The sequence below is a fragment of the Pholis gunnellus genome (genome assembly GCF_910591455.1).
Source record: "Pholis gunnellus genome assembly, chromosome: 19".
NCBI lineage: Eukaryota > Metazoa > Chordata > Actinopteri > Perciformes > Pholidae > Pholis > Pholis gunnellus.
Genome location: NC_136546.1, coordinates 15,894,691 through 15,907,398, shown reverse-complemented (window position 1 = coordinate 15,907,398; position 12,708 = coordinate 15,894,691). Strand labels below are relative to the sequence as shown.

General features: G+C 41.2%; 1 protein-coding gene across 2 annotated transcripts; it reads left to right on the top strand.

Annotated features, from left to right (window-relative positions):
* The first annotated feature begins 238 nt into the window (after positions 1–238).
* On the top strand, positions 239–12,074 carry tmem63a (transmembrane protein 63A). 2 transcript variants are annotated; one of them, XM_079180439.1, is made up of 23 exons: positions 239–343; positions 2,104–2,296; positions 2,582–2,661; positions 2,764–2,833; positions 3,061–3,098; positions 3,257–3,399; positions 3,690–3,741; positions 3,846–3,954; positions 4,135–4,205; positions 4,323–4,403; positions 4,765–4,882; positions 5,080–5,213; positions 5,995–6,138; positions 6,601–6,754; positions 6,842–6,948; positions 7,053–7,139; positions 7,365–7,430; positions 7,827–7,989; positions 8,109–8,214; positions 8,587–8,754; positions 8,964–9,079; positions 9,166–9,216; positions 9,691–12,074. In XM_079180439.1, the coding sequence occupies exons 2-23, from the start codon at positions 2,129–2,131 to the stop codon at positions 9,847–9,849; spliced, it is 2,385 nt and encodes a 794-aa protein (XP_079036565.1). In that variant the 5' UTR covers positions 239–343; positions 2,104–2,128; the 3' UTR covers positions 9,850–12,074. The 2 variants fall into 2 exon arrangements, with proteins under 2 accessions (XP_079036565.1, XP_079036564.1); XM_079180438.1 differs by having other exon boundaries at positions 268–2,296.
* The last annotated feature ends 634 nt before the right edge of the window (positions 12,075–12,708 follow it).

The window sequence follows — 12,708 nt, the reverse complement described above, 5'->3', positions numbered from 1 at the left end:
TTATAGTGTTGTATTGTAAAATATCTCAATGCTCCATTGTGCTGAAAATAGTGCCATTGAATCACATAAAGGCCGAGCCATTCGTCATCGTTTACTCCCTCTTTATTCAGTGGAAACTCTTACAACTAACTCCTATACCGGTAAGAAGTAGCTACGCAGGAGAAACAGAGGGAGGTCCTTGCTGTTTCTGTCTGGAGTGGCTCGAGACAGCTGTTTGCTGTGCTGCTGCATCTGCGCATACGCGGAACATAAATGGGACGGGAGCGGAGACCATCATATTTCTAGTATTTACCTTTGGAAGAAGTTTCCCTCGCGCAGGAACACAAACAAATCAAGCATACAGGTAGGACAGACTACATGACACGCGCACGCGTAGGCAACGTGGAAACACGAATCCTGCCAATTTCGGACAATATAAGAAGTTGTGGTAGCGGATGTTGTCATAGCCCGTTGACAAACTTTTGCTTACCTCATTAGCATTAGCAATCTTTACGCGCAACGTGTGCACTCTTTAGCTTCCACGTAACTGTTACTTTAAAAAACCCAAAACCCGTAAAAAATACACGTGTGTTTCACCTTAAGCTGGTGAATCTATTAAGGGTCATAACAGTAACCGCTTGTCACAGGGTGTGTTCAGTCAAATTGTCTGAATAAGTAAACAGCTGCGTCAAAATAAAAGAGGTTTCACTTCGTACTAAAGGGAGAATGATTGTCCCCTGTCAAACTAAGAGCAGACAGACGGCATTAGTTGAGGTTTTAGTTACGCGTCAGTTTTAATGTCAGGGTGGTTTAATTAAAACAATGTTTCAACTGCGCCCGCGTGACTGAAGGAACGTGGTTCATCTACTTTGGTGGGTGGGGCGCGAGCAGCCTTGTTAATAACTTGTGACGAGTGGGATTTGATATGGAGTCCAGTACTGACACCACACACACACACTGACGGTTGTTTTATCTTCGCTGCCGGGGCCAAGTCATGGCTCAGCGTGACAAAATCCCCTAATTCCGAGTTCAAACATGGAAAAATTCAAAACCACAGTCGTAATTATGATGATACACATGTCTTTCAGAATATACACAAGTGGTGTTAAACTAACCAAACAGTAGACTGAGTACACTTACTCCAGTACTGTGCTTAAGTACATTTTGCAGTACTTCTTTCTTTATGTTAGTATGTGCTGCTCTATTTCAATTCATATGTGAATATTGCACTTTTTCCTCCTCCACATTTACTTTTGAAGAATTACACTCGACATACAAAACCGGTGGTCAGTTTGTCAAATCTATAATGCATTGTTGTAGAATAAACTGCTCAACTACATGTAAAGTAATACAACTTCAGCGGCACACAGGATATTCATCTGTAAAAATAATCCAAGGATATTAAATATGATCAAACAAACCCAGAGAGGACCCCTTCGGCTGTATAATTAAGGGGAAGATGAGTAGCATGCCAGAGCTAAGTTAAGGTTTAGAATGCAGGACTCCTTCTTGTATTTCTACATAGTATTTCTGCTACTGGTTGGCTGGTAGGCTTTCATTGCAATCAAAGACAACACCACCCAACATTCACAGTTCCTCCTCGCTGGTCTGAAGTATACTGATCACTGACATCATCTGCTTTAATCTTTCTACCTGTTTTATATAGTTGGTAGCTGCTTTGCTGTGCTGTTAAGGTCTGTTAAGTGTTGCAGGTTGTACATTTAACACTACATCCCATGATCAAAGGTGTGTTAATCAGTGATATCGCTGAACTAAAATCCCTGCACACGCTGTGCATGGTTTGAGGCCCCTGACGACTTAACATCGCCTTCATGTTTCTCGCGTTTCTCGGATTTGCTTTTTTGCTTGATATTAAAACATGTTTTAGGGATTTTGTACTGGTGTTGTACTGATTGGACGAAACAAGCAATTTGACGACATCAGCTGGGCTCTTGGAAACCGTGACCTACATTTTTCAGACATTTTGTCAACAACAATTGTTCAAAAGAAAATAATGAAAGGAATTGTTACTTGCGGCACTAATCTTTTCCTTATCGCTGTGGGAGCAGCTTTGGCTCTGGGAGGTTGCTTCTCAATATGTATACTACTGTACAATCTCTGCAGACACACTGCCGGTTCCCCTCCGGTGATGTCTTTCCCGTGGTTGGAGCAGTGGCCCCTACGGGACACAAATGGTACCACTCCCTCTAGGTTCCCAGACAACCAGAGCTGCCTCACCGGACAGAAAGGTGTACTCAATGGAGTCCGCTTCGGCGGAGTGCCGGTTGTGCTACTGCTCGATTTCTGTGTCTTTTTGGTACGTCTAAAAATGTACGGTGTCTGTCTGCCTGTGGTGTGGTGTGGTCGAGTGAGAGAAGACTGGAAATCTTTATGTAATGTCCCTTTAGGCAAGAGACAATCCCTGCCAAAATGCTTCATATTTTCTCTATAGAGAAAGTTTTTTCCATTATGCAGTATAAAGAAATACATTATTGCTTTTTTTTTACCAACCACTGCTGTATTTGTGTCAAGGCATATTATTTCGGTTATTTTGTGGCATGAGGTGAAAGCTGATTGGTTCTTCTCCCGGTGCCACCTACAGGTGCTGCTGAGTATCTTCTCTATTATCAGGAGGAAGTTCTGGGACTATGGGCGTCTGGCATTAGTTGCAGACAACGACGGGTCAGTTCATGATCTCACACACATTTCTCATAGGACAGATTTCAGATGTGAAGTTCAGATGAATCTTTTTTTTTTCCTTGACTCTGTACTTTTGTGTGTCAGGTTCACCGAGTCAATACGCCGCCGCTATGGACGCTTGTCATCCAGCGTGGATGACTTTGAGAATGAATTGGTAAGTTAAAGAAACTCTTTGTCACCAGTTTCAGCACCAAAATCAGCACGAGGCATACGATCACATCAGGTCTTTTCACTTTGTCAACACTTAATTTTTAAGATATCAAAGCACTTTTGTAATACTTTCAAACCAGTCTTGAATTATGAGGAATTTACCAAATAATCCTTATTACTATAATCCTCATTGTTTGTTGATGTAATCACAATACCTCTCTTTCTGTTTAGGGATTCTGCTCTTGGCTGCCTTACATCATCCGAATGGAGTGAGTGAACTGTGCTGGTCATTGTTGCTGTACTTGTGCCTCAATCAGATCTATTTTTATCATGCTGTGTATACCAGCTCCCTTCTCATCAGTGTGTGTGTGTGTGTGTGTGTGTGTGTGTGTGTGTGTGTGTGTGTGTGTGTGTGTGTGTGTTTTAGTGAGGGGAAGATGAAAGCCAGATGTGGCATGGATGCTGTTCACTACCTGTCGTTCCAGCGCCATCTGATCATCCTGCTGTTGATCATAACTGTCACCTCCCTCGCAATCATACTGCCTGTCAACTTGACTGGAGACCTGCTGGGTGCGTTTTGCACGATCCTCTGTCTGTTGGTGAAAATTGTAGTTAGCTTACATATTTTAAAGGCTTTTTTTTATGGACAGAATGGGTCAGGTGTGTATTTTTTGATGGTTCTAAATATGAATCAAGCAATAAAGAGCTGCACTGTCTCTAAAGTGTGAGTGCTTTTTTTTTTATTGGGGATTTTGAGCACATTCTTTTGTGAAATCCAGGATATGGCTGCTTGTATTCTGATCATTTCCTTCTCATTAACATTTATATTTACAGTATGTTTGTTTTTTTCTCTCTTCCAGGTAATGATCCAGAGAATTTTGGAAGGACAACTATTGGGAATCTTCAAAAGGGGTAACTACTGTCTGACGAAAAAAACAGTTTGGATACATAAACACAAGTGTCGTGGGTTGGTCATGACAAAATGCTCCTTGGTGTCTGTCATCTTTTTCCTCTAGAAATAACCTGCTGTGGCTGCATACAGTATTTGCAGTCCTGTACCTGATCCTGACGGTTGTTCTGCTGCGACGTCACACGTCACAAATGAAAGACATGCGCAGAGAGACGGTGAGTCTCTGACGTCTAGACTACAAGATGTTTGGTCTGAATGTCTCTCACAAACCTATACATTTCAGCTGTGTCCACAGTACTTGTTTTACTCTCTCTATTTATATTTCACCCGTATAATGAAAGTCAGATTAGTGTTTAATTATGTCCGATGCTGAGTGTCTGTCTTTCTGTTTGTAGACCAGAAACACGTTGTTTGTGTGTTCGGTCCCCAAAGCGGCAACAGACGAAGATTTAAAGACTCATTTCACGTGAGTGGTATTGAATTGAACAAAGCTGAATTTTCCTCTCGACGCGGTGTCCTTGCATGTTCCCATAAATAGTAGCCATCTGCTCCATTCATCAATGTCAGCCCTGTGTTTGCGTAGAGAGGCGTACCCTTCCTGTCGCGTGTGTGCTGTGACCCTGGGCTATGACGTGGCCAAGCTCATGCACCTTAATAAGGAAAGGTAAGACATCAGAACAATAAGCAACAAAATACATATTTTTCATTTTAACTGTGTATCTAAGTTCTGTGTGCAGTGACAAACCCATAGAGGGAATTTACACCTAACTCAGCAGCTCTACTGAGCTTTCTTTTAGCTCATTATTTTACTTTTATGCAACCATAAATTACTTTCTCTTTAATATTCAAATGGTTTCAGGTTTTAAAACGCATGTCTGCAGAGGAAATGGTTGCAAGCAGCAGCATGTGAAGCATATTCCAGGCATAGAACTGTGTGTTTAAAATGTTGAGGGATATTTACTCAAGCTTTATATATATTTATTTATTGTGTGCGTTTGTTTGTCTGCTAATTATCTTCACACCAGGATGCGAGCAGGAAAGAACCTGTGCTACTATGAGCATGCCCTGGAGAAAACGGGGAAACGTGAATTGATTAACCCCCGCTTGTGTGGTCAACTCTGTTGCTGCGGCAAATCTGAGAAGGTGAGCTGGACCAGATGCTAGACCGTTTGGTACAGGGTGTCTAGATGAAGAAGAAGAATGCAGCGTTTTGGTTTGTTATGACTCTTGAGAAGGGTAGCATCGGTTGTATTAATTTACAGTAAATGAAGCAAGCGTGAACAATTTTACACCAAGATTTAAATGAAAGGTGGTTTCAAGTAAAGTGTGTGTTTCTTCAGGTTGATGCCATAGAGTACTACAGTACTAAAGAGAAAGACCTGCTGGAAGAGGTGAGGAAACAGGCGGAAGTGGTGCCACAGCGCCCCCTGGGGATGGCCTTCGTCACCTTGCAGACCGAGGCTATGGCCAAGTAGTGAGTGCCAATTTAAAGGTGTCTTTTTGCTGTTTGTACTCGCGTCTGTATTTTACTGTACAGGACAAGTAAATAGCAGGAACATCTGTATTACCTGACACGTGGTAATAACACAATCCAGTCCCGCAGGAATGTTGTTGTACTTTCTAAGCCTCCGGGCCAAGGCTGTCGCCATTGTGTTTTCAGGTTGTCGGTCCGGTTTATTGGGAACACAATGTCTTTCACCTTGAGCAAAGTCTTTCAAAGGTCAGGGCCACTGTGGCCTCATAAAACACTTTTTTTGCCGATAACTCAAGAATTCATATGCAAATTATGACAATTTCACGCACATTTCTACCGGGTTAAATGATAAAGTGGTGACACTTTGGACAGACGTGGATGTAAACTGCAACTACACTGGTTGGAGGAGGCATACAACCGCAATTAACCGTTAATTCTAGTTGTGATATAGTTTTAGTTGATCCAACGCCATAGGGATTTAGTTAGCCATTTATTGCTACAGTTTCCACTTTTCAATTTGTGTTTGTCACATGACTGTCATAACAAGAGATGATTGGCTGCATCATGTGCCAATGTTTTTCTACACTGTTGTCCAACAGTGTAGAAGCAGCAGCATTATGTGGGCTGACTCTGCTTGTTTCTGACTGATCAAGACAGCGATCTCTCGGTTTTATTGTCACCACGTGACTTATTTTTTAACTGGAAGCAGGCCTTTGGGCCGCTGCCATCGATGAAAGCTGGTTAATGTGTGTCACTAACAGCTGTCATTTACTCACCTCAGCATTTTGAAAGACTTCAATGCACTCGAGTGTGGTGGCACAAGCTGCTGTTGCGGGAGAGTGCCCCAACCTTCGTCGGAGAGTGGAACTCTGGAAGTGAACAAGTGGAGCGTCAGCTTTGCACCCCATCCAAAAAACGTGTATTGGTAAGGCCTGAAACACGGTGTGTGCTCCTTGCGGATCATATGAATTGGTATTTATAGCCCTGGCGCACATAGGTCTGGGCAATAATTCAATATTATCATTAACCGACTTTTATTGGAATCATGTGGTGTTCTTGTTTTATTGAATTATGATGGCCAAATGCATGATTCCAATGTAATAATAAGTAGGAAAATGTTTTTGAAGTCTTCTGTCAGATGTAATTCATAAAAGTGGAAAACAATTCATTGCCAATTAGATTTTTTTTTTTTTACATGTGATCTTGCAATATTGGTTGCACTGATTTCAACCATTGGCGATAACAATACTTGGGACATCCCCAAAATACCAATAGAATAATAGAAATAGAATTAGTTTGTACCCCACACCGGTATGTTTTCTCTACGTTGCACTGCCTCTTTGTGTGTAACTGTTGTTTCTGTTTTTCCTCTTTCCCCTTCCTACAGGGACAATCTGTCAGTGGGAGGTTTTCGCTGGTTCATGCGCTACTTGATGATCAACATTCTCCTTTTCTTCCTGCTCACCTTCCTCACGACTCCCACCATCATCATCACCACATTGGACAAGTTCAACGTGACTCTGCCGATCTACTATCTCAACGTGAGACTTTCACATTGCAGACACCTACTTGTCACAATTTATGCTTCCAGATTCGTAAAATCGACGGGTTTTTGTTTTCCACCCTAGAGCCCTATCGTCAGTCAGTTCTTCCCCACTCTCCTGCTGTGGACCTTCTCTGCGTTGCTGCCTACCATAGTTTACTATTCTACAATTGGAGAGGCACACTGGAGCAGGTGTTACACACACACACACACACACACACACACATAGTGGTAGTGCAGTGATTGATTTCTGTTTCTGGAGGAAATGTTGTGATCTCGTGCCATCTGTGTCTCAGGTCCAGTGAGCAGCTGAGCATGATGCGCAAACTGTACTTCTTCTTGCTCTTCATGGTGCTGATCCTCCCCTCGCTGGGACTCACGAGGTAATTTGCGTTGCCGTCATTTTCAATAAGCAACAGTTTGCCCAGCTTCTAGGTTTATTGTTTCTTTTTCAGTAAATACTTTAGTTGCTGTTTACTGTTTATTTCACTGTTTATTAAAAATAACAAAGTGAATGTCCCTCCCAGGATAATGGATGCATTTTTGTCAAATTAAATTCAGGAAGAAGCTTGCATAACTTTTTCTGTTTTTCTTTTTTCCCTCATTAGTCTTGCAGTGTTTTTCCGCTGGCTGTTTGATAAAGAGTTTCTCGGCGAGGGGAAACTGAGGTTTGAGTAAGTAATCCCTTTTTTTGTCTGTCTTGCTAATAACTAACTAATTAAATTGAATTATGGATTTTACGACTATTGTTCTCACATTGATGATAAGTTCATTAAAAAGAGACTCGTATCATACAGGTTCAATTTCATGATGCGAGTTACTATTTATTTAGTTGCAATGTGTGACCAACTATTGTTGCACTCACTCAAGACTGCATTGTTTTATGATCTAGTTTCATATTTTATAATGTCTTTAGATTGCTTATTTCAGTTTTCCTAAAGTTTGTTCAAACTGATTATAAGAGTGGACTTTACTTTCTTCAAATTCCTTCTTTTCATTAATCATTTAATCCTTTTCTCATTGCTTCGTAGTCATCCTTTCTTTTCTCTTTTTGTTTTCTCTTCCACCAGGTGTGTGTTCTTACCGGACCAAGGCGCGTTTTTTGTCAACTATGTGATCACAGCGGCGCTGGTGGGCTCTGGGATGGAGTTGCTCCGATTGCCAGGGCTACTGCTTTACACCATTCGTATGGCGTTTGCCCGCTCTGCTGCTGAAAGGAAATATGTAAAACAGGTTTGTAAAGGCATTGTCCATCAAAGGAACACTACACATAAATAGACAGAATTTGCCTTATTTTCAGCCTGACCTCAACATTTGCATGTCGACTCATTTTGTTTGACTTCTTTTTACAGAATCAGGCCTATGAGTTTGAATATGGAGCCATGTATGGCTGGTCCCTATGCGTGTTCACTGTCATTATGGCTTACAGCATCATAAGTCCCATCATTGTGCCTTTTGGTGAGTAGTTATGAAGCTGCACACAAGCATGCACTCACACACAATCAATCCAACCCCTTTGCAAGATGCAACCTCTTTTCTTTTTCTTAGGTTTTTAGTATTACATTTATTGTATTATATTTTAGATGTCTTTTTATATTTACTATTTATTTTTTACAGAGCTTCCCAGCAAAAGCATTTCATGCGATTGTACTTGTATTACTGGTGTGACAATAAACATCTTGAATCATGAATCGCAGTCCATCAAATGCACGGCGTACCATCAGTAGCCAGAGACCTCAGTGTCCATTACACACTTCTATACATACAGCATATTTCCTGTCCCTTCTACACTGGGGTTTTAAAATGTCTGTGTGTCTTGACTCTTATCAGGTCTGCTGTACATGATGCTGAAGCACCTGGTGGACAAACACAACATGTACTTTGCTTACCTGCCCGCTCGCATAGACCGGCAGGTCCACCTGGGAGCTGTCAATCAAGCTCTGGCTGCGCCCATCATCTGCCTAATATGGCTTTACTTCTTTTCTGTCCTCAGAGCAGGTAGGAAACAAGTGTGTGCTCAACCTGGAGAAAGTTAACATCGGTAAAGTGACCTGAGATTCACTGAAAACACAAGATATTTGCCCTGAAGACAGAATGTGTTACTATATAAACTACATGTAGGTGTGTTCGCATGCAGCTACATAGAAAGTCAAACCCTATGCCACTGTTAAAACAATGTGTGTGTATGTACATGTGTGGTGTTTCAGGTTTCTGGACTGCCACATCTCTATTCACACTGGTGATCCTGTGCATTACTGTCTTGATCTGCCTCAGCTACACCTGCTTTGGCCATTTCAAGTACCTCAGTCCACACAACTATGCGGTGAGCGTTTGGTTTCGTGTGCGAATGCTGTCACTTCTTAGTCATCCCTCCCACTGAGCGTTCGTATTGTTTGTGTTCTTTCGCAGGTGAAAGAGGAGGACGAGGATACAGTAGAGGGAGTGGAAGAAAGCACCACGGTACTGTACTTGTTCCATAACAAAGTCCACAGCGCGAATACAAAGATCAGATGTATTTAGTGCCGGTCGGATCTTAAGTTAACTCACCTGAGCTTTGCCATAAATTCTATAACGCTGTTTGTCCCCTCTCTGGTGTGTTATTCATTAACAAAGTAAAATACCAGAGCTATTGAGGTCAATGTTTCTGAACAATGTGCCAAAGACCTGATTGTTCACAATGAGCTGTTCTTGTAAGTTCATATCTAACACCCAGTTTGTCTCGTACATTTTGAGGATTTGTTTTCTTTCCCTTCAACATTGTTTTGTATCAAAATCATACTTTTGGGCATTGCATGCAGTATGATGCAATGCTGCATCATATTCAGGAGTTATATCAGGGAGGATAAAAGAATACACAACTGAACGTTGAAAAACGCCCTTAAGAGCCCTTTGTTTGTTTTCAGTACTCATCTCTTTTGTGTTGTGTAATTACAGGTCTACCTTCCCAGAGTGCTTAATCCCAAATCACCTGCCAGCACACAAGAGGGGTCTAAACCTCAGCAGTCTTACGGCTCTACAGAGGGCAGCCCGGTCCACGGCTCCAGCCCACTGCCGGACTGTAAGCATTGGAGTGAGGATGCCCACGACTCCTGACCGTAAATCTGCTTCATTCATAAAGGGCCTCATGCAAGAACCACTCGTACGAACAGGTTTGTACGAGTGATTTAGGAGAACTAGACGTGTTCACCAATTTCCTCGTATTTAGAATTTTCTTAAGAACCTGTCGTTGGAGTCCTGCAATTAGTCTTCTTAAAAACCCTATATAAATTACACTTCATAATTATATTGACATTATCCTGTTAGACTCTGCAATTTGAATTATAGGCTAATATGATTCTATATGTATTAATTTAGCCTAACGATATCACCAATAGTTTAAATTGTCTAACACTACGATATCAATATGAACATTTCAAACAGCAAAATGAATTAATTAATTTGACCCCTCTCGCTGCAGTCATTGATAGTGTTGCTGTGGCGAGACATTTTTCATCTCGGACCCTCGGGTGACACGGCATTAAAAGCACTCATTGTTTTCCCACTTTGCTCGACGATAGCAGGTCCCTTAATTCTGCTGTTAGAAATGATAGACTTTCCTTTACGGATCCCCGAAAAAAGCAGGACTTCAATACAGGAAGTGAGGCAGGAGCCTTATATGGCATTGTTGGAGCTTGATTATGCAAATGTACAATTCTCATGAATGCACGCTCATTTACACAGGTGGCGATCACCATGTTTATGTCATGTTTAGGTCATTAACACAGTTAGCTCAAGTTAGGAGCTAACTGTGTTAGCTTCGTTTGCTGAATCTTGACGTGGCTCAGTCGTACGAGCCCACGGTATGAAAAAACGAAAGGAAAGATAAGCGTACGAAGGTGTTCTTGCATGAGGTCCAATGATTTCAGCGTTGAAATCAAGAGTTTGAATTCACCTCGACCCTACTGCTCAGACACAGCCTGTCCCATTGAGAGAAAATCAGCAGATGGTACAAGAGAGTGACGTGCAATGGATTCTAAACAGCATTGTGCCGCCGAACGCTAGTCCAACTTTGTTTGAGTTAAAAGTGCCAGTCGGGGACAGTGTGTTGAATTTGAATTGCTTCTTACAGGAAAGATGGTAAATAGGAATTTATTTGATATTCGGGTCATTATTTGCACTTGATCAGCGTAGCGCACTCATCCATGACAAACCCTCTGAGTCTTCTATTTGAATCGTATCTGTCAAGAGGATTTTCTGTTTGAGGATTTTCTCGCCAATTCACCAAGGACTGTTTTGCCAAAACTTGCCATTTCAAACAAGCCATGATGTTGGATTCCAACACCGGAGTCCATTATTTGCACATGCTGAAGCTTATTATGCAAGAATTACCAGAACAATCAAGCCAGCAACACTGGCGCCAAAGAGGTCGACTCGTAGAGCTTTTTCTGTTTGCTGCTTGTTATTTCTTCACAGTGCCTTTTTTTGTAATGCTTTTTGAGGACACCTGCCAAGGGAATTAATATTGCCTCATGTTCATAATGCACTTTCTGTACCAAGAGAGGCCTGTTGTGTGTCTACTTACTAGATTCGTAATTAGACAAGAGAGCATTTGTATCAGTATTGCTGGAGTTTTGTTTAGTCTACACGTGACAATGGTGACAGCCATTATATTATATGATTGTTCAAGATAAGACAATCTTGCTGTTCCATTTAATGAAGGAACATTTCACACAGGTCAATGTTTATTTGTATTTAATGTACTCTGAGGTGATGTTTTTGCAGCTTTTTAAAATGTGCATTCTAACAAGGAACTACATTTTAAAGGCAAACTTGTAACTGCACAGTGATTGATAATGTCTTCAGATTGAATATGTTAAGATGAACTTTTAGCTTTGTACATGGTGATTATTAAAATGTCAACATTAAGCATTCCTTCATGCCGTTTTAGAATACAAACAGGAACAACTTTACAGTCTTGCCATTTGGGGGCACTGTTGAGCTGCAGTGGGGTAGTAAATCCACAGAAGTGAAAAAAGGACAAATGCACAGTGTTTCATTGAGGATTCTTAACTTATTCCGACATTGGTATGAGGCGACAATTCCAGTAGCTCCACCTCCTCACCTGATCTTTCGCTATTGTCTCCCTTTTTCTTTTGCTTCCTCTTTTCTCTGCCCTTTTCCCCTTTCTCACCACGGTACCTGCCTCAGCTAATAAGAACCTCTATTGTCATTTGAGGACTTTTAGCATACTTTAGTGATTAGTGTAGTTGTTAAATATGGGTAGTGAAGTGCTAAGCTAACAACATATATAGGTTATTGCCTGTGGTTTAGAGACGGGTTTGGACTGTTGGACGAGGATCAGTGTACACTGATAGAGCCTCACGATAGTTCTTGAACTTGCCTAATAAAAATCAGGAACAGCAGCTACTGAAATGCTCCTTTTATAGCTTAACAGCAAGTATCTGACACACTTTTTTTCTTGGGTTTCATTATTCTACATACTTAAGTCACAATGTGCCATCCCACTTAAGCTGCTGCTAATAACAGCATGTTTAGTCACTGGGCACACACAAGGTGTAAATGAGACTTTAAAAAACACTTTCAACATTTTTTTGATATAGTGATGTAAATGTAAGATCTGAGTGAACAAAGGTTATTGATTGCGCTTTACCCCCTAATGTCGGACAAAGATGAAGTATTTCAAAACAATCTCTCGTTGTTGGTGGTGCGCGTGTGTGTGATTAAGCAATAAAAAAAAAATAGTGTTCTCCGTGCTGAATGATCTCCAGTATGCCAAAAGTAACAATAAAACTCACAATATATCTTTTTTTTTTTATGAAAATCTAATAATCACAAAAAACATGCACTGCATGACCCCCATACAAAGAGACTTGGAGACAGATTTGAACAGACATACCTCAACAAAGTCACATGAGAAAGCTGTGCAGGGTCAGGATGCGGGGGCACTAATAA

Bases quoted from the DNA above. Each gene is read 5' to 3' on its own strand.
- tmem63a (XM_079180438.1), top strand. From the start codon at position 1,994: ATGAAAGGAATTGTTACTTGCGGCACTAATCTTTTCCTTATCGCTGTG. The intron at 6,139-6,600 runs GTAAGGCCTGAA...CCCTTCCTACAG, and splicing joins CATCCAAAAAACGTGTATTG to GGACAATCTGTCAGTGGGAG. The intron at 7,431-7,826 runs GTAAGTAATCCC...CTCTTCCACCAG, and splicing joins GAGGGGAAACTGAGGTTTGA to GTGTGTGTTCTTACCGGACC.